At 38.4% G+C, this 21,507-nt stretch overlaps 1 protein-coding gene across 1 annotated transcript; it reads right to left on the reverse strand.

The window, feature by feature from the left end:
• Positions 1-1,638: 1,638 nt before the first annotated feature.
• On the reverse strand, positions 1,639-20,584 carry LOC139686411 (XK-related protein 6-like). The gene is made up of 4 exons (XM_071583604.1): positions 20,505-20,584; positions 9,157-9,449; positions 4,662-4,826; positions 1,639-2,060 (listed from the first exon to the last, which is right to left on the reverse strand). Exons 2-4 carry the CDS (start codon positions 9,446-9,448, stop codon positions 1,639-1,641), a joined length of 879 nt encoding a protein of 292 aa, XP_071439705.1. The 5' UTR covers position 9,449; positions 20,505-20,584.
• Between the last annotated feature and the right edge of the window lie 923 nt (positions 20,585-21,507).

Raw genomic sequence — 21,507 nt, forward strand, 5'->3', positions numbered from 1 at the left:
GAGAATTTGCTTTCATTCGGTCTATCAGGCTGTCTCGAGGTGGTATCCTGTTTTGTAACCCGGTAGTAATTTTCTTTAATGGAGAGCAACGAAAATGTCTCCTTTCTGGTTGCAGTGCGAGAGATTGCGTGCGGCCCAAAGAGGTGCTCGTTTGCGTGTCGGCTCGAAAAATCTCATCGACGGCCGAAATGATATGATAATGATTTCCATCCTTGCTTTGGGAAATGAGCTCGTCCGTCTTTTCCGTTTCTGGTCATGCATTAGGACTTCCTTCCGTCCAACCAGAGATGGTAAAACATCGTAGGTAATGCAAAAGAGGCTAATTACCAATCTTCTTGAGATCATGGGGAATAAAAAGAAAAATTCACAGGTGAAAGATGACTTGAGGAATGTTTTATTCCTGTGGCTGCCAACCCAATTACACTCATGCGACTTAATAAAATTGCCATGCACATTTTCATAATTTGTATCTGTGGTACCGAAAGGATCATGTTTGTAAACAATGTAATCGCTGTTTTTTGAATTCACATGTGGCAACTGGAAATAAGCGGTTCGATAATTGGAAAAATACCCATTGTTAAGCTGGACAAGGAGCGTCCCTTGGGGGGAGTACGTAACGCCTGGCACCGCTTGCCTCCTACCATCTAATTCCATGCGAGAAATCACTTAGCTGACGAGATTGGCAAGTACGTGATTTTTTCTCATTTGATAATTTACCTTTAATTATACAATTTTTATGATGCACAATTATTTAATATTTGATGATTAATGTTTAATTAAACTTTAAATTATAATATTATGACGCCACCGAATATTTTACCAAACATATTAAATTTGCATTTTTGAATTTTCTGATGAAGTCAACCAACTGATTTTTTTAAACTAAGCTCTCTGGTGGCTGAGTACAGTGCTCAGTGGCAGGTACCTCGGGCTGTCCTTGTCAGGCTTCGGTGAGAAAAAAGGCTGAGAAATTTTTAAGAAGGAAAACTCAATTTAAATATTCTGTCTCAAAGGAGAAAGATTTTTGTGAGTTGTAATGTATTGGAGAGAGATATTGAGCAGAATTCAGAATCGTGGAGGTTGATATGATAATGTATGCATTATACTTAGACTCCTATAGCAAGAAAGGATACGCTTTGAAATTCCACTACTTCAGAAATAATCCTTGCCCTTGCAAAAAGTCCCTCCTAGAATACCTTTTCCGATACACGCTAAATTAAACTTTGGCATAGTATTTGGACAAAATAATAAAATGTTAAAAGTTTATTACTTTATGGAATATTTAAATTATTAACAATAATTTATGTATAATTTAGGTTTAACAAACATTTTTTTTGTTTAAAAAACACTTTAGGCACTTCCAATTACGAATAATTTTAACTTCCAGTTAAGTTGAAACGCTCACTTTCCAAACTTTTATTGAGATTCAGCTTTACCCAAACCATGTGATTTTTCGGGTACCAGATCTTCCTGGGAAACAATAACCGGCACAGGGAAAGGAACTGGCCCCCCTACTCTGATGTGTGAGCTTCAGTAGCTTTCAGTGACTTAGCACTGGATGAATCTACCATCACCTACCAAACTGACGTTTGGGTTGATTACTGTGTTTATGGTTTTTTTATGTCGCTGCTGATAAACTCACATCAGTGATTTGCAGACGTATCCGTCCGGGTGCACATATTTTCTGAAAATAATCATCAGCACTATGCCAAATATTTCGCACAGTACAATCGCACCAGAAATGGCGCAGGCTAAGTTGAAATCCAGCCGATCGTGTAGGACAAAAGGCAGCGTGATTGCCAGCACGAGAGTCTCGAGGTAAAATAAAAGGTGATCCATGCTGTCCAGCCTCCACAAGCCTATTCTGTATGGAATTGTGAACATTCTGTGCAGAGGCCAAAATACCGTGGCTTTGTATCTGTGCAATCCTTTGTACATAATTTTTCTTTCGCTGAAAAAGATCAATGACAAGTATATCATCAGTAGGTATACTGATGCTCCAAAGAAAAACCACACGTGATGGACAGCAGTGAAGGAGCAGATAGAGAGTACACGGGAACCTGAAAAAGAAAACGACGAAGTCAGTGAAATTCCTTCTTATAGTAGTAGTAGTTTTTAGGGGAGGCGACCGACAGCTAAGGTCATTTGCGCCATAGGGGATGGACAGGAAAGGATGAAGGGTGGAGAGAAACCCGGCGTCGGCATTAGCCTACTCTTTACGAAAGGCGCCAAGGGGTCCGCAGCTTAACGTCCCATCCGACGGACGCCGTACTCACTCAAAGTGCCCTCCACAAAGCACCTCAAGTAGGGATCGAGATACCTCTGAAAAATATTCAACACCGCCGGGATTTGAACCCGCGCCCTCAGGGTGGGAAGCCAGTACGTTAGCCCCCGCACCATCTCGATCCCCCTTCCTTCTTATAATATTTGAAGTACGTACAAAAATTAGAAATGCTAATCAAATCTAAGGAAATCAGAACTCAGGAATAAAACAGCCATCTTAGGGGATTAGTGCTATTTCGATAGAAAAATGTCTGTTATTATTTCTCTATAGCAAATAAACTTCGGGTAAAAGTGCCCCGAAGGCTGAAAGAAAATTTTCTTCCTTAGTAAGGATCCGTATGTGACAAATTTCGTGTGCTCGTGAATACCGATCTGCTTCTGTAGATAAGTTAAATGCCCGATGTCTTAGAAATAATTACGACACTGCTGGACATGCCTTTTTATTCATAGTTATTCTCTTGAAAACATGTAAAAGGTATTGGCATAACCAGTGATGAGAATCAATCCACAATAAGCTAACAGATTGTCGGTAACTATGGCATTTATTTTACTTTTAACCATTACAATTTTCAAATTAATTAGACTTGCATAGCGCTAAAAATAACATCCATTATTAAAATATAATGAAAGGCTCGTACTTTTCCACAGATTTGTGGAAAAGTAAATCTGTGGAAAAGTACGAGCCTTTCATTATATTTTAATAATGGATATTAATTACTTCCACGAAGTGAAGCCTGAAACAATAGAATATATTTGCTAAAAATAACGTTCCATTCGTGTTTTTTCATTTTTATAATAATCAAGTGGGGTCAATTTATTGAGGATCAAAGCGTCCGTTTTCGAATAATGTGAGCATTATTCTATTAATTTTTACGGATTACGGATTCTGTCGCAATACAATTCTTCAATCGAAGAGGATTACACAGCTATTGTCTACTTAGTGAATCATCCCGTTGGCTACTACATCATTACAGTATGCCACAGTTCTGAAATGTTGCATGTTGCTATACTTTCTCCCTTTATACATATATAAATATAAATAAATAAATAAATAAATAAATATATATATATATATATATATATATATATATATATATATATATATATATATATACAGGGTTCGTCCGGAAAATAAGTGTACTGACGCCTGACGCACCGCTCTGACGGGCTGCGATCGGAGGGGGGTATGTTGGCAAGCGACGCTGAAAAAGGCAGTCGGCTCTGAGCTGTGGTGTAGTGAGGAGCTCTGTTAACGCGAACCTCCACGCTCGACCCACGTCACGGAACGCGATGCCGAAGTTTTTGGAGCAGCGTTATTCCATCAAATTTGCGGTAAAGCTTAGGAAATCGTCTACCGAAACTGTCGGTATGAATAACCAGGCTTACGGGGAGTCAGCCATGTCCAGAAACATGATCTTTCGGTGGCACAAGATGTTCGTGGAGGGCAGAGAAGAGGTCGACGACGAGTCTTCGAGAGGTTCCCGATGATGCCTTCGCGGGAGCGTTCCAGGAATGGGAACGCCGCTGGAAGAAGTGTATCGACTCACAAGGGTCCTATTTTGAGGAATATTAGCTTAAGATATGTAAAAGTGTAATAAATTTTTTTTCCTGAGCTCAGTACACTTATTTTCCGGACGAACCCTGTATATATATATATATATATATATATATATATATATATATATATATATATATATATATATATATATATATATATATATATATCTTGTATGTAAACACATATTATAAATGTTTATTCATATAATGTGCGCATATACCTACACTATATGCGAACATTAAGGCGCTTGCTACCTTTAGATCTGGGCTCGGTTAGAACCCAAGGAATGAGTATTACGCTTCATAGGAAAAATAAACCTAACAATGGGCACTTTTTATGGTAGCTTTGTCCAATAAAAGTATAGAGATTAATGTTTTTGAAATCATTAGCACGAATACTTTCAGCAATTTAATATTTAACTCAATCAGCAATTAATTTTTTAGAGCTTAAATGGATTCAATGCAAAATTATCAAAATTAGGAAACAATTATTATACGCTCTCTTTCATGGTATGAAATTAAAGTTATATTAAATTTACGTAAAAAATAATCAAAATCGTCCCGAGGTTTGTTAAACATTCAGTACAGTTAATAATTGAAAATGGAAATTTACATTATCTATCACTCCAGGAAGTCCATATTTTTTATGGCGCCGGTGAGTCCCCATCCCCGGTTGCATGCATAAATAATCTTCAAGCGAGAATATGCTTGGTCCGTGACCCTTAAGATAGAACCTCCAGTTTTGTGAAGCCTGAGCATATGAGTTTGGCACAATGTGAATTTTATACGTCCATTAATAAGGCTAGCATGTGAATACTTACAGTAGACGAAAAGGTTGGCAAGAAATTCCATCAACTTCTTTCCAGAACTGTAGGCATTGTCAAGAACTCTTCCGCCAGAATTGTAATGACGGTTGGAATGTGCCTGGTGCATTGTCCAAGAGAAACTGACGATTGAAAACATGATGCTGGCCCAGGTCATAAAACCTGTTGCGAATCATTCATAGAGAGGAAGAAAAAAATATATTTGATATACTTGTCACTTTAAGAACGAGGGTCAACAGCCTGGACTCCTATGAATAATATTTTGGAGAAGGGAGTTCACAAACACTGAGAGCAGTTGCTGGTCTGCAAGCACTTCATGCAGCTTACTGACCAACATTTCAAGTAAATTATCTGAATATTTGGAAGTTAAAAATCACGTTTTGTAAATTACTTCTCAAACATTTATTTTTGAAATATTATTAAGTTTGCCAATGTATTAAAGATAAAAAAAGGATTGCAGGGAAATAATTTTTTTTCAGAGAAACGTTAAACTTTCGAAAACTTTTCAACTTGGACTCATTGATATTATATTCTATTCTATTATTATACGATATAATGTGCATATTAGAAAACTATTACAAGTATCCTTATTTATTAACTAACTCTGCGAGTCGCTCCATAAAGGAGCTACCTTAAAAACCTGACTGAAATATCAGCAGATGGTACAACAGTAATGGTAAACACTTAGAGAAATTAGGAAAAATTTCACAGGAGAGGTGATTGAGAGAATGGATTTCTTATAAATGGAAGAACGTTTACCAGTTGGAGATGTTTACTAAGAGCATAGTTTTCCAGATTTAATAAGCTCGGCCGAGAACTGTATAGGGTCAAGAAAATGTGGTGGAAAGAGAAGAAAGAGTATGTGGAGACATTACTGAGATCGGGAAAGTAAACAAGCTTTACTCAAAGGTAGGAAAGAGATTGTAACGATGAAGTAAGGAGAAAACAATACCGGCCATACAGTATAAGATAGGGAAGTTATCATTGTAAGCAAAAGAGATTCAGAGAATGTGGAAAAAATACGTAGAGAGCTATAGGTTGGAGGGCTTTACGGCAAAGAGAAAAGGCAAGTCACCTTAGGAACAGAAAGAACGTGTAAATACGATTAAGACCTAGGAATAATAGATAACGATAGAGGAAAAGCCCTATTGGAAATCAAATCTAAAAAGACAGTCGGGATAGTTATATCTCCGAAAATTTTTAACGAGTTTATCGGGATATGGAAGCAAGAGATTTTATGGATTTAAACATAATACGAGGGTCATCCGGAAAGTAGTACCCGTTCGTGAAATAAAAAGACAAAAGTAAATATTAACAAACATAAAAAATTTTATTTGAAAGAGGATACTTTAAACTACTTCTCAACATAATCTCCAAGCAAATTAAGGCATTTGTCATAACGTGTGACAAGTTTCTGTATTCCTGCTGCATAGTCCTTCGCCGCCAGCTCATTGAGATACGCGAGGGACCCATCTTGCACAAATTTTTGCATAATGCAGATGGTGTTTAACAATTTCATGAACAATTGTTCGAGAAACATTGGGAAAATGCTCACAGATGTCATCAATTGTGACGCGCCGATCGTTCCTCACGAATTCGTCAACTGAGCTCACCAGTTGGTCTGTAATGACAGACGGTCTCTCCGAACGCTCATCGTCGTGTGTGTTCCCCCTCCCCATGTTGAAGTTGCGACACCACCGCCGAACAGACGACTCGTCCATTACATTGTCTCCATACACCTCCTTTAATTGGCGATGAATATCACATGGGCGAACGTTTCTTGCATTGAGGAATTTAATCACTGCCCTCACTTCACAACTGGCGGCGTTCTCAATTTTTTTAAACATTGTAAACAATCACAGAAACAACACAGGCAATGCTAGCGTCACGCAACTTGGCTCAGAGAAGGCAGACAAGCCACTGAAGCTATCTGACCTCGTCCAGCGGCTACTCGCGTCGTCAGCACTTCATGCGGCACGAACGGGTACTACTTTCCGGATGACCCTCGTACATACATGAGGGGGGCCTTTTGCTGGAAGACTATTAGGTCAATTTTGATTCCATTTAAAAAAAATAAGAAGCCGGAGGTATGTAAGAACTAAATGCCATTGAGTTTAATTTCATATGGTGGAAAGTTACTACCGACAATGGCCATTATAAGGTTACACATTTGGGAAAACAAGGTGAGAGAAGAATATTAGTGGAATTCACGTAAAATATAATCAGGATGCCTTTTAGTGTTTGGTAGATTTCGACTGAGTAGTAAGGCATAGTCAAAGTAGATGAAATAATAATATGAGGCTTAGCAAGTAGATAAAAATATGCAGAATATAGGAGTAAACTGGAGGGCGACTCATTCGAAACTTGAATAAGAATCATATGGCACAGAATCAAAATGGACGGTAATATCGGCAGGGGAGTGACCCACTCTGAGTGAGACAGATTTTTCCGTTATCGCCGGTGCTGTCCCTCTTACATGATGTGGAAATATTAAGGATAGCTTGGGACGGGATGTAGGTGGGAATAAAAGTGGGCAGCGGGGTGATTGGGTTAAATATCCCACTGATCACGTAGGTTAATCATACAGCTGAGGGATTGAGTGCTTTACAGGAGACATGCAAGTATGGCATGATAGTATAGCTATAAGAAAAGCAAAATAAGAGATTCTTAAATAAGTTGGTAGCCTTGGTTGAACATTGAACTAGGAGAGGATAAACTAGAGAAACTGGAACAGTTGATATTTTTGAAATTATTTTGAAATTAATTGGGCATAGTAGTAAGGGCATTAGGAGAAGAACACCGCTTGGCGGAACTACCATCCCAGGAAAAGGAAATAAAATTAGTAACAGGTGCGTAAATGGGAGAATTTCGAGGACGGAGCAAATAAGTAGAACAGGCAGGGATACTCCAGACGAATTTTTTATTTTGTCGATAGAAGTGAGGAAGTTACAAGGTGAAATCCTAATAAGACAAAAAAAGTGGGTTTAGGAAATACTCATTCTAGTAGAATGATAAAAGTTGTTAATACCAGGGTTGTCCATTATCACCGGTGCTTTGCAACGCATATGTGGAGAAATTGAGTAGTTTCAGGCGTGATGAGGAGGAAGGCGAACATAATAAATAAAACAGTCAAAATTTTCCGCTGGATAAGTTTAATAGTATGACCGGATTTCGATGCATTAAATCATCTTCAGGTTCATCGTCAGACCCGAAGATGATGTAATACGTGGAAACCCAGTCGTACTATTAAACTTATCCATTGGAAAATTGTTGCTATATTTTCTTTAGCATATGTGGAAGAAATTATTAAAGAGCCGTGGAAAGAACTGGGGATGGGAATGAAAGTCAGCGTGAAATTCGTAAAATCAGTTAGGTTTGCTGATGACCAAGGTCTAGTTTGTCAGTCAGCCCTGGGGTTGCAAGCATTGCTGACGGAATTGGAAATTCAGTGCGATTGTTACTGAATGATAATCAATATAAATAAAACTAAGGTTATGCAGTTTTCCAGGAAGAGATAGGCTAAGGTAAACGTTAAAATAGGAGGGCGAAAACTAGAGCAGGTAGAACAGCTTTCGTATCTTTCGTATCGGAAGTGTTTTGGACCACAATAGTCGAAGCAGTGGGGTTATGAGGAGAAGTATTGCACTAGGAAAAAAGCTTTCAAAAGAAGGAATTGATGAGAGGGACATTAAGTAAGGATGCTAAGAAAATGCTTGTTAAAATTTTGATATGGAGCATGGTTACGTAGAAAGGGAAAAAAAGTGAGAAATTGGGCATGGTGGGGGAGAGAGGTAATTGTTGGGAGAAAACATAAGGAGACAGAAAAGATGGAGAAAACGTATATTGTGGGATGTTGAAGACTGTGATAGAAAATGTTTACTCAAATCTGTGGACAATATATTTGTTTTGACTCGTATATTTTGTTTTGCCTTTTTTACCCTCCCTCGTTATCTTCATGGCTGCATGGACTTCCGTCCCAGTTTTTATTATAGCCTGCAACACTTGATTTCAACAGAATGGCACGTCGGCGTATGGCTGAATAGCAGTGAGATTAAATGGGCAGTCTTTCTGTTGCCATTAGTTGAAATTAGAATGAATGACCACTACCAACAACCCGCCTATTTACTCTTACATCCACGGAACAAACTTTGAAAAAAAAATAAATGAATTTTCTCTTAAATTTACTAATTTACCTTGGGCTTGGGTGTATGTAATTGTCAAATTGTTATATCAATGTTCAAATTCCGATGTAAAGTTTGAAGTGCTGTTTTCGGGTTAATGCAAAATAAACATATAAATAATAAATAACGTTTTATCTCCGGTGGGTCGCAAATCCTTGCGTGTTGTGTGGCCTGAATGATGGAAACTTAACTATTTTTTACTTTTTCAACATTTTTACAGCCCATAGATCTAACGGAGACATCTAAGGCGAATAAATGATGTAATTAACTTCTGTGATTCAATAATTGACATTTAGATAAAAGACGCTCACTGATTGAGTTGTGCTCGAGACTTTCTCTCGTGGCGATTGACAGCTGAAGTAGAAGTTGTGGCGCGGACTCGTTCAGAACCTCGGTGATCTTCGTCTGAAGAATGAACCTCTCGTTCCAAGTTTGCATCGCCAGGAACACCGCTTGAATATGACTCGAATCTTCTTCAATTGATTCCCTTTGAAAGTGCTTCTTCCCTTTATTGCAGCGATTGCTGTGGAGTATGCTATAAAATTGCGCTATGTCATCGTAACTTCTCACCGAATTGATTGCATATTGCACGCTCCTTATCATTCTGTGGAAGAAACGTACACGCATTAACTTATGCACATATAATTAGGGTATGATATCACAGATTTTTCCAATAAGGTTTAATGGTCCTAAGGATGTAACCCACTGAAATGCTGCTCGTGGAAATCAATCAAGTATAATTGGTAACAAAATTGAAAATTATATTTAAGCAATATTCAACAGATATATAATAAATTTATTTATTTAAAAAATGTCGAGGAAAATTTCAAAATGGAAGGTCCGGGAAAAATGAAATACAAGGAAGTAAAATTTTAAAAGTTATGGTTAATACAATTCGTATTGTATTAAATTTTAAGTGTAGTTCATCCTTACTACGGAAATAGCACAATCAGATTACACGTAATTAGATTACATGTACGTGTAGGCAGGAAACTTAATGTGATTTTTTTAAATTCGATTACTTTAGAGCCCTTTTACCTTTATAGTGGTGTGGATAATGTATTTTTAAACCTGCTAAATCTATACCGTATGCCAAGCACACGGGTGTAAGACAGGTACTCAAACTTAACAAATTAATTAAGATGGGCTACTTAAACTATTTAAGTGACGGGGAAAATGCGATGAATTAAGTCTTCACTTTTTGCAAAATAATCAATGACTGGAAACCATGACGGACATTCCGTAGAGTAAGCTTCTCTATAAATTCAAAAGTTTCAGGTTCGAATCCTGACTGAGGCATTTAGGTTTTCCCGTTGACTGCTAAATGAAGTGCGGACTTCAACGTGAAGTCTTCTAAGGACATTCTTTGTCGAGAGAAGGCTAATGCCTATCCCGCCTTTTTCTCCACCAGTCTCTCCTAATTACCTGCGATGGGCTCCCGCCTATTACATATTTAGATATAAATCTTGAAATACTTCAAGATGATCGGGTTCATTTTTGATTGCGTATTGGTTTAGCTGAAATTTCTTTTGCTCCCTTTAAATTCTTTGGTATGTCTATAATAGAATAAATGGTATAACTGCGAGGTCTGGTTCATAGCGAGGCCATACCTTGCCCTATTTAGCCAATCGACGAAGGAGTTATTCCTAAATTTCTGATTTCATTCTTTGAAACTATAGTCCTCCGAAAAGTTAATAAGATGTTTCAGTTAAGATAAGATTTAAGCGAATCTAAACAACTTTTAATGTATACAAAGTTTTAAAATTTCCACGCCCTATACATCAGCGCATTTCCACTGTTGCCTCACCCATGTATAAAAAATCTGAAAAACAGGATCTCGAATGTTCCTGGATGGAATAAAATATTAATCTATTCAGCAACATTCAGGTTACATAATTGCCCCTCCAACCACCTGAAAAAATTTGAATTCATAAGGCATATTGATAGAGGACACTTTTCCCGGAAGCGGGTGATTTAAATGATATTTATTTGAATTTATTTGAGTTTGCTCAGAAAATAAACCTCAGAGTCTACCCCTTTCAGGCTAGACACCAATTTTTTTAAGATCCTCGGACTCAGGTTATGGCTTCTGAAGTAATTACCGATGGCTGTCTCAAAGTCCATACTTACTTCACGGCTAGTCTTATATAAGCACCAGAAGCATGTTCGGTCCTAAGAGGGATGATCTCCCCTCCTGAATATTAGAGAATCTACTACCAGCCGACCACTTATGCTCGAAGCATGCTTTCACCGGAACATAACTAATGCCCGTGATGTCAATTTTTTGCGTTTCATTTCAACATTAAATATTTTTTCCCCTAGGTAAATAGTTTGTCGACATTATAACGTGACACACCTATCCCAAGAATAACAAAAAAATACGAACTTTCTTCCCGTTTTCTTCTCTTTTGCGTTTATTGTGCCTTTATAGTGACAATAAACGAAATACCTCGAATGAAGCATTTACCATAAGTAAATATTTAATGCCACACTGGGAACATATATGACCGGATAATATATTATGTACGTTCTTATAACTAGAGTAACCTAATGTCACTCCACACATATGTTAACTAATATATACACACCTTTTGAAAATTTTCAAATCATTCAGCGTAAAAATGTCTTTCCATTTCAGTTCAACGTATTCCTTGTCCTTTCCGCGTACCTTCCTGAAAGTGTTGAGAGTAATTTTATTTAAAAACTTCCACGCGCTCTCTTCCCAAAATTTCATCTCAAAACGTCGGAGTACTCACAAAGTCAGCTTGCTCGCCGTTTCTGCTATCAGCGGGGCGAAAACGAACAACAGCGTCAGTGAACCGTATGTGTGATTGCCCTTTATGTAATGCTCCCTGGCGAGGATTAGATCCGAAATAAAATCTCCCACGTAAAGAAATATTGTCACAATTAGCCAAACGAGCTTCCCAATCTTCCTCTTCGTGCTCTTGAATGGATTCTCCGTGAACTCTACCGTTTGGAGCGATATGGAGAGCAAGTTTTTCTTCTTAATACCGTAAAAGGTGGAACACGTGTCGTTCTTGAATGAATCATAAGGGACTGGGTAAGCCACTCCACTTATGTGATCCAAGGGGTCCTCTTGATTGCTCTCGAGAACCCCCAAGCGCCACCTCTCTTTCCGGAATAAAAGAAACTGCATGCTCGGCAAGGTCCTCGATGGCGTCGTTTGTCGCATCTTTTTTTTTATTTCGTCATTTTGGTGACGTATGGCTTCCATTTCCTTTGTCAACTCTTTCCGGATCCCCACGTCTTGGCACGTGAGTTCCAAGAGTTCATTTGTTAAAATAGTCTTATTGTTGATAGATCTCATGCTCGTGGATATTTCTCCACTTATGCACGGGTCTTTTAAACTTGGTATACTCAGAGGAGTCTTGCTTTCGTTTTCGCGCAGGACTGCATGGAATTCTTCTCCCATTGTGGGCATCAAGGAGTGCAATAGTTCGGTGCAGCTGTTGATCTCACCGATGAAATTCGTGTACCACTCCACGTCCTTGTCGCGGAAAGCCCTCCCTTCCCTTAAAGTGGGCGAGAAGAGTTCTTCCCCGGTTCCGAGGAGCATCGAGTTGATGCTGTTCACTTGGTTGTTAATGCTCCAGAAATAGTCATTCATTGTATTTTTATTGTTTAGAAAAGCTTTTTTTGAATTTGGCTCGCTGTACTCTTTCACAAGCGCATTAATCTGGATTGCCTTTTCGTTGTAGCGTCGTATTATTTCCGAGAAGAGATGTATTTTTCCATTGTATATGAAAGTTTTCAGCGTTGGAGACTCGACATACTGACCTGTCTTAAAATAGCTGCCTTCCGTCTTTTTTCCCAATTTTGATATCATTATTTTTATCGAAACATTTAACATATAATCCACATATTTTAGTTCCTTTTTAATATCATCTTCTGTGTACGGATCTTTTCTGTGGAAGAAAAATGAATTAGAATGAGTGACTTATTATCAGCATCAGTGTTCATTAGATGTTAATGATCGGAAAATGGGTATTATTATTGTTTAAGCCCGAAGTCATCTAAATTTTCAAGCTGAGCTACTTAAACGTTTTTTAGATCCCACACAAATAATTTAATTAGCCGTTCGGCTGGTTTAGGATGAACACCGGGCGATAGCATATTTGAGTCAATACTGGTCGTGCCTTAAATACGTATAAAATCACCTCTTTATGAAATCACGAATGTTTCGTAATAATTCGTTGATGTAGAAAGTTTACACGTATAACTGAATCCGAAAAATTTATTCATTTTATGTCACCATTGAAAGGACATCTTTCTTTTCTCAATGAGATTATAGGTATCGGAAAGATATGCGGCAACAGAGGTCAAAGGTAAGATAAATAGGTAGTATGTAGGAGTAGGAGTACTACTACGCAAAATGTGTATCATCTTTCTCCGTTCTCAACTAAAGATGTCGTGTCTTTCTTCTTGCCCGTGAGAAAGAGGGCAAGAAATGTATACTGAATTTTTAGAAGCCGGGAAGAAAACTATAGGCAGAAGGAAACTAGTGGAAAGGAAACAACAATCTGTAACGAAATGTTTGACCTGATAAAGGAGAGAAGAATGGAGTGTGAAAGAGCAGATATGTTACAGAAAGTTGAGAAATGAAAACAGTCGAAAAGTAAGAAAATCCAGGGGATAATGTGTGACTATCCTACGTGAAGATATTCAGCATAACCTTATCGAGAAAAAAATTGAAGCAGCTTACATGGTAACGCGCCATGTTAATGAAATCAGCGTGAATATGAATGACATTCGAAATAACGGCGGCGAAATTCTTACTGAAGATGAATTTGCAGAAAAGAAATGAAAAGATTATTTGGAGAATCTGTATGATGGAAATGAAATGCACGCTAAAATATTGAAAGAAGAGAATAATGTTACAATTAGTGAGAAAATAGGTCATATCCTCATGTTTGACTATGACGCCGCAGTAAACAAGCTCTGTAGAACACGGTTTTAGAGAACAAAGAATTTTTAATTAGTTCCAAAAATCTTTAGAACTAATAAGGAGTACGGAAAAAATGACCCCGACTCGCTGATACAAACTTATATAGAGTTGAGACATGGACAAATGAACTTAAAGAGGAATGTAATATTATCTTTGCCATTAAATTAAAATGCATAAAACAGTGCAAACTTCAGATCAATCAGTCCGACATGCATCAAAGATTTTGGCAAAAATAATGCACCGAAGAACTAAGAAAAAGGCGCGAAAGTGTTTAAATGAGCATCAATCTGTTTTTAGAAGAAGTAAAGGCACATTAGAAGCTATTCTAGCTCTCAGACACTTCGTGGAAAAGAGGATAGAGAGAGATCAACCCACATGTATCGCATTCCTGGGTATGAAGAAAGCCTTTGACAACTTTGACTGGCATATGATGCTTAGTACCATCGAGAAAATTGAAGTTAACTGCACGTAAAGCGACGGGAGATTGAGACCTGCTCTGTATGGCAGCATTGATTTTAATGCTAATACTGAGAAGGCTATTAGTAGTTTGAAGAAAAAGATGGTGAGAGCAATGATGTATAAATTCAAGGATAATTATTTTGCTATTTGCGGTGAACGTAGCTCTTCTGACATAGAAAAAAGAGTTACAAGGACACTAGTAAATATAGAGAAGGGTATGAATAAGTAAAACCTCTAGATATAGAAGATTAAAACTAAAGTAAAGGTCTGCAGTAGAAGTAGGGAAGACGATCTCCAAGTAAGGTTAGAAAACATACAATGACAAGTTCTGCTATAAAAACCATAAACCCACACAGTAATTAACCCGAAGGTCGGTTTGGTAGGTGATGTTAGAGTTCACCCAATACTAAGCGCGACGGTATTTTTTTATTTATTTATATTCAGATTTGATTAACTGCAGAAATATCTAAACTGCGCTTCTGTTCACGAATATGCTCCGTCACAAGTCACAGTATGTAACGTAAATATTTGAGTGTCAATTACAACTTCGAGCCAGGAAACATTTTAGAAATCCGCAAATTATATATTTTCCCGTTCGCTTATGCTGAGATTTGATCAATTATCATTAAATCTGAATGGCACATCAGGTCCCTAACAAACTTCATCACAAGGTGCAGTGTATTACTAAAATATTGCTATAGTTATATACTAGGTAATATTATTAATTTTTTTTAAGGTAATCTACCGGTTAAGGTAGGTTTTTGGATGGACACAACTACCAAACAAACATTTTATTATTCCTAACAAAACAAAAAATTCAACATCCTACTCTATATCAGGTCCCTCTTCATCTCTGAGTACTTTCTTCCTCCCTTCATCCCGTCCAACATCCCTATCCTGTTCCTTCCCTTTCCTCGTTTGCCTAACATTCTCCCCTCAATTACAGTCTTCAACATCCCGCTGCCGGTCAATACCCCCTTCAGCCACTTTTCCTGCCTCCATAGGATTGCTCCCAACAAACCCCTCTCTTCGCCCACCATACCAAGTACTTCCTCGTTTGTTTTCTTCTCTGTCCATTTCACCTTCTCCATTCTTCTCCACACCCACATTTCAAAAGCCTCCAGTCTACGTCTATCCTCCTGCTTCAATGACCACGTTTCCGCGCCGTACATAGCTACGCTCCAAATTAAAGTTTTTACGAGTCTTCTCTTAACATTCTCACTCAAAGTCCTCGTCATCAACTCCCTCCTCCTTGTGAAAGCCTCTTTGCCTTGCGCAATTCTTCTCCTTACGTCCCTACTACTTTGACCTTGTTGGTCCAAAACACTACCGAGATACGTAAACTGTTCTACCTGCTCTATTTTTTGCCCACCTATTTTAATGTTTAGCTTAGCCTTTTTCTACCTAGAAAATCGCATAACCTTTGTTATATTAATATTGATTCTCATCCCATACCTGTCGCACTGAATTTCCAATTCACTCAGCAATGCTTGCAGCCCCTTGGCTGACTGACAAACTAAAGCTTGGTCATCAGCAAACCTAACTGATTTTACGAATTCCCCGCCCACCTTCATTCCTACCTCCAGTTCTTCCCATGCCTCTTTAATCATTTCCTCTGCATACAGGTTGAACAGCAACGGTGATAATGGGCAACCCTGCCTTACACCTCTTCCTAACATTGCCCATCCGGAGTCCGTGTACCCCACTCGCACCTGAGCAGTCTGAGACAAGTACAGGTTGCGGATTAGCCTCCTTTCCCTCCAATCTATTCCTATTTTCTGCAATATACTCATTAGTTTTTCCCAATTCACTCTATCAAACGCTTTTTCGAAATCTACGAAACAGGCAAATACCTCCTGGTTGTGTTCTATATTCCTCTCGATTAATAATCTCATTACTGCAATGGCATCACGCGTACCTCTCCCCTTCCTAAACCCAAACTGATCATCCCCTAAGTAATCATTTGCCCTACTCTCTATCCTTTTGTTTATGATCCTAAGAACAACTTTATTAAGTATAAATTACAGCTCCGTACTCCAAACGTTTTAACAACCGAAGAATTTTATAATTTTCCAGTTAACTCCCTTTGGATCTGATTTAAATAATTGCCGTAAAATCCTATCGGCGTTTCCTGCTCGAACGTACTCCATCACAAGTTGCAGTGTTATACGTTAATATTTACATATAAATTATATCTTCGTACGCAAAACAGTTTAGGCACTGGAAAATTTGTGTGTTTCCCTTTAATTCACATTGGCTCAGATTGAAAAACGATAAACATCAGCCCGGAGGTCTGTTTGGTGGGTGATTGTAGAGTTCACCCAGTACTAAGCCCGACGGGAAACTCACACATCAGGGTAGGGGGGGCAGTTCCTTTTCCTGGGCCGCTTATGGTTTCCCAAGAAGATCTGGTACCAGAAAAATCACATAGCTTGGGTGAAGCTGCAGGTGCCCAGAGTGCCTAGCCCGGGAATCGAACCCGGGCGCTCCGGTCAGTAGTCCAGCGCTCTACCCCTGGACTTCCGCGACCCACAGCTCAATTATGTAGGCAATAAAATCATTAGCGAAGGAAGAAGCAAGAGGGATATAAAAGTAGGTAAGTAAAACAGAAATAGTTAATAAGGCTTTATATGAGAAGTATTATACACGACGGAAAACAGTACCGGCAGTGACATGATGAAGCGATTCATTAAAACTTATTTGTGGAGTCAACTTTTCCGCGGATGAGAGACGCGGGCGCGAGGGACAGAGCGGAGAAGAGAGCATTGGAGGCAACGCAAATGTGGGGCTGTGGATAGGGAGAGGCTAAACGACGGAGTCCTTCGGAAACTGGTGCCGGGAAAATAACCTAATAATCTTCGGAAAAATATTCTGTGATGATTTCCAGAAAATGAGGGCAATGAACGCACTAATTCAGAATGTTTTCTTTTATTTGGAGCAAAGAGAGGGATCGTTGAACGCATGACGTTATTCAAGCGTCTTAGACTTTGCATTCTATTTGATAACATTTATGAGATGCTTTATCATGGTAAGGTAACTTTTTCAACCATTTTACAACTTTAATTAACCCATAATATAAATTAAAAACGACGCTGTTACGAAATTCGGAACATTGCATGAGTATCGAAGGAATTAAATTTTCCCAAATCTCAGAAAATCAACTAGTTGTCTGACTCGCTAGTTGCCAGTAGTAGCTCGAATTCAACGCTGAAATCGTTGAAACGCCGAGGAAACATCTATTTTGAAAATCCCTCATTTAAACATAGCCACACTTTTGTATTCACAGACGGTTGAAAACACCACGGAATGGTATGCGCTGTGGTGTTAGGGGACGGTACCACTTCGTGAGCCAGCCTTCTTACTACAGAATCTTCTTTACAAACGTCGTTGCCATCACCCTGAAAATGTTATCAGACTTCGCGGAAACCGCTTTATCCTTTGTACTGACTTCGTGAGGGATTTTCCGTCCCTAGACAGGCTGAATCAAAGGCAACCTATCTCAACCAACCTCCCAGGTCCTACATTACGAAATTCACCGTAGCGGAAAGACTACCATTTTTTGCTGGATGTCATCCCGTTTTGACAGCTAAGGTAATAAATCAGCAAACTCTGCTCTCAAACTAGGCGTAGTATTTATTGACAGAGGGGACATTGAATTCCGTATCCCACCAATTTCCCGATATCGTGCAAACATTCGTTCCCTGTTCCGACTTCTTTTCTAGGCTTTTGGATCTTGTTTGGGACAATAAACTCATGGAATCAAGGAGGATGTTGGGGAAGTAGAGCAGCTGCTGTCGGAAGGCTCGCTGTGAAGAAGGTAAACTTTTCAGACTCAGAATCGGTCACACTAGGGTCACGCAGAGATTCACTGCTCCATATTCACCCCCTCTACTTGAGACTTTCTAAGAAAATCAGCTATGAATGTGGACCACACAAATATGCGAAAAGCCTTGCATATCCTCGGGGAGATTCACCAAGGTCTTAGAGGCAATCCGTTTACGATGGACCGAGTTGTTTTAATTTGCAACAGGAATTGATATTTTTAATGATATATGGCGATAATATTCTGCATATTAAAAATTATTTATATTTGATGGCTTTAAATGGTCTTATTTTATTGCATTTGCTTCCAATAGGCCTTTTTAATACCCTATATGATTCCTCTGAAGCTAAACCCCCTTGGTCAGATAAATGAATCGTTAATGGGTGCTATGGCTTACACATCATGTTGACGCGTCTGAGCAACAGCAGCAGCATCGAACGTAGATGTGACTGACCCAATGTGCGAGGGAATAAGCTCACTCAGGTAACTACCCTATCAAATATGCATTTGTGGCTAGCAGATCTAATTGTGATACGTTTACTTTAGAAAAACATGTGAGGATTATTAGAATCAAATAATTTGTTTGCTAAACTGAAGAATGCTGGAAATAAAGGAGAAGCAATAAAATTCAGAAACTCAATCTGGGCATTATCAAATGATACACTACCGTAAGGATCGTCAATTCATGCAAATATATTAATTTGTTCTGTTTTTGAAAAGAAGACCAAACTCAGAAATTTTTTTCGCTACCATCAGCTCAATATATCCACCCAAGCTAGCTCAATATAATGTATAATCTGGCTGAAATATGCCAACCGTTGATGTTACATGCAGAAAATGAACTTTAAATTACTTTTTTTCGCTATATGCGTGAGCTGCTTTACTCGCCCCCACAGGAAACGAAATCATGGAAAAATAAATACTGTTTTGATTTGAACCGGAAAGCATGGCGTTATCTCGGCAAGAGTTTCATCAACTTTTGCAGGCACCGTGTCACTCGACGGACAATCACGGACGTGGCTCGGCACAAGGGAGGGAACGCGATCCTCTGGTTCTTGCGCCCTTCTACGCCTGGGGGCGGTGAACTTGCTGTGGAAATGAGCCGTGGATTTCGGCAATATTCCGCCGTGCCCGCTGACCATCGAGACGGCTGCTGTCATAGAACGTTCATTGCTGTGTGAAACTTCTGCCTTCGGGCGAGTGTAATCTGTAACTTAAACTTTTCTTTCGTTTTTCATGATGAGAAATAATCGAAGGATTCGTTTCATATCCCATAGCTACGGATATCTAAGTTATCGGATTTGGGTATCATATTAATTAAAATGAAGGTACCGATAGCGATTACAAGAGTACTTCACGGTTTGACATTTGCTTTCACAATATTACTTCTGGACTCTCAAAAATTTGGGTACCATATGGTGAAGAGAGATTCAAGTGATAAGGGAACGAAAAAAACAAAAAAGACGCTAATCATATATTTTTTCACCAATATTATTTATTTTACAAAAGTTACGCAAATTTTTATCTCACATTTTTTGTGTTAAGAGATCTTAAAAGAGTTAACTAATTAATACGAGTAAGGCTATAAAATGACTTTTCTGTCGGGCTTCCTCACTATGATAAGGGTTAATACAGTGTATAATAAATGTTATGTATATTAAGCAAATGCAAAGAAATACTGCTCTGAAATAACTGCAGGATCATTGATGAAACTTTTTTAAAAAAGAATCGCCCGAACAGTGAGCAATTCTTTAAGAATGAAGAATTGCTTGATTACCCTCGCTGATTTTTTTAACAGTACATGTCAATAGTAGGTCCAGATTCTGAACTTAGTTTTTTTACTATAATTGCACAATTTGTTCTGCGATTTTGATGCATAGAAGTTTTTCTAACCATAAGTCAAAATTCGATTTTGGATCCTTTCAATTGGACCACAAATTAATTCATTTCCTTGACTTAGGATTTTACCCTGAGCTAATACATTTTTATATGTATAAGTACTGGAAACCATGGTCGGCAAATAAATACTAATTGTGGAAATCTGTGTTTCTACTATCTATACAATGGAGAAATTGCACCGAGTAACGGCGGAAACAGTGGCATATACTTTTATCTGTTGAAATTTCAATGAGTTCTCGTCAGAAGAATATTAAAGGGCTGACGCCTATTATTAGAGAGTGCGTAATAAGAAAAATATTGCACATAAATTGGAAATAATGAAGAAATAATAAAATTCAGAAACTCAATCTGGACATCTATCAAATGACAGACCGCCCAAGGTAAAATTGTTGTCAATTAATGGAAATGTATTAATTACATTATTTTATCATAATACACTTAGTGCGTTGTAAGAAAAAATATTGCATCCAAATTGAGACTAAATGTTATTAGGGTAATGTCAATATACTTACTGATTCTTCGATAGCCTGAAGTTGCGAAAATGAGTCCCTGGAAGCGTTAAGTCAACATTTCTTCTTTCATGCAGAAAGAGATTCATACACCATATGCAGTCTTGTAACGTATAAAGTACGTGAGTAAGATTAATGGTGTCCACCCTGTTGGAAGAAAATTTGAATTGTTAGACCCTCTAAGGAATTTTTTCTAGACACCATTCTGAGATATTTAATGTTTTAAAAGATACTAAATGATAATATTTACTCCGACTTATTTAAATGTTTGCTATGTACTAAATGATAATATTTTATTGAATGAACAAGACGAATGATCATGCAGTTGAGCTATATCAATCGTAAGTTGAGGAAATTAAACACAATCGTTGAAAGCAGTGTGTGCATTTTAAAAGACTAAAGACGTAGGTCATCCTCAGCGGACGCGAGAAAGGTGAGAGAGGCTGAAGACGCACACATAACCGAGGGAATGTTGCCATAAAGTCTTGCGTTTTTGCTAATGGGTCACCATCGAGACTAGGCGACTGCCGTGCGACGGAGTGCGATTCTCCGCACACCGTGGGTTTCTATGATTGGAACTCCTGAGAGTCGCTTAATAGCACAAACACAGCTTTGGAACAATTCATGTATTTTTCTTAATTCTTATTACTTTCTTTTGTTCGTTTGGGGGTCGCTGCTGTGGGAGTGACTCGCCGTAAAGCATGAGCGTGCAAATATTTGACTCTCAAGAGAGCCACTGCCCAGCTCACCCCCGGGTGGGAGAGTATTGGTTTCACTTTTAAGTGCGTGTCAACTGCAACTCTTTAAACCTTCCTGCCTCTTACAGCATGCTGAAGAGTAGGGCCTTGTTTATTTAAATTAGCTATTTATTATTCACCGCCAATAAGTACTAAAAATGAAACGTTATCAGCAGTTTCAAATCATTTTGATTTGTTTTTTATAACTACTGAATTCCACCCTAGGATTACAACCTTTACGAGATAGAAGAACATGTACGTTCTGATGA

This window comes from Hetaerina americana, unplaced genomic scaffold (genome assembly GCF_022747635.1).
Source record: "Hetaerina americana unplaced genomic scaffold, ioHetAmer1.1.p SCAF_14, whole genome shotgun sequence".
In the NCBI taxonomy this organism is placed as follows: domain Eukaryota; kingdom Metazoa; phylum Arthropoda; class Insecta; order Odonata; family Calopterygidae; genus Hetaerina; species Hetaerina americana.

Coding starts and splice junctions, on each gene's coding strand:
- LOC139686411 (XM_071583604.1), bottom strand. CDS start 9,448: ATGATAAGGAGCGTGCAATATGCAATCAATTCGGTGAGAAGTTACGAT. Junction 4,827..9,156: donor TCTCGAGCACAACTCAATCA/GTGAGCGTCTTT, acceptor GATTCGCAACAG/GTTTTATGACCTGGGCCAGC. Junction 2,061..4,661: donor TGCCAACCTTTTCGTCTACT/GTAAGTATTCAC, acceptor TTTCTTTTTCAG/GTTCCCGTGTACTCTCTATC.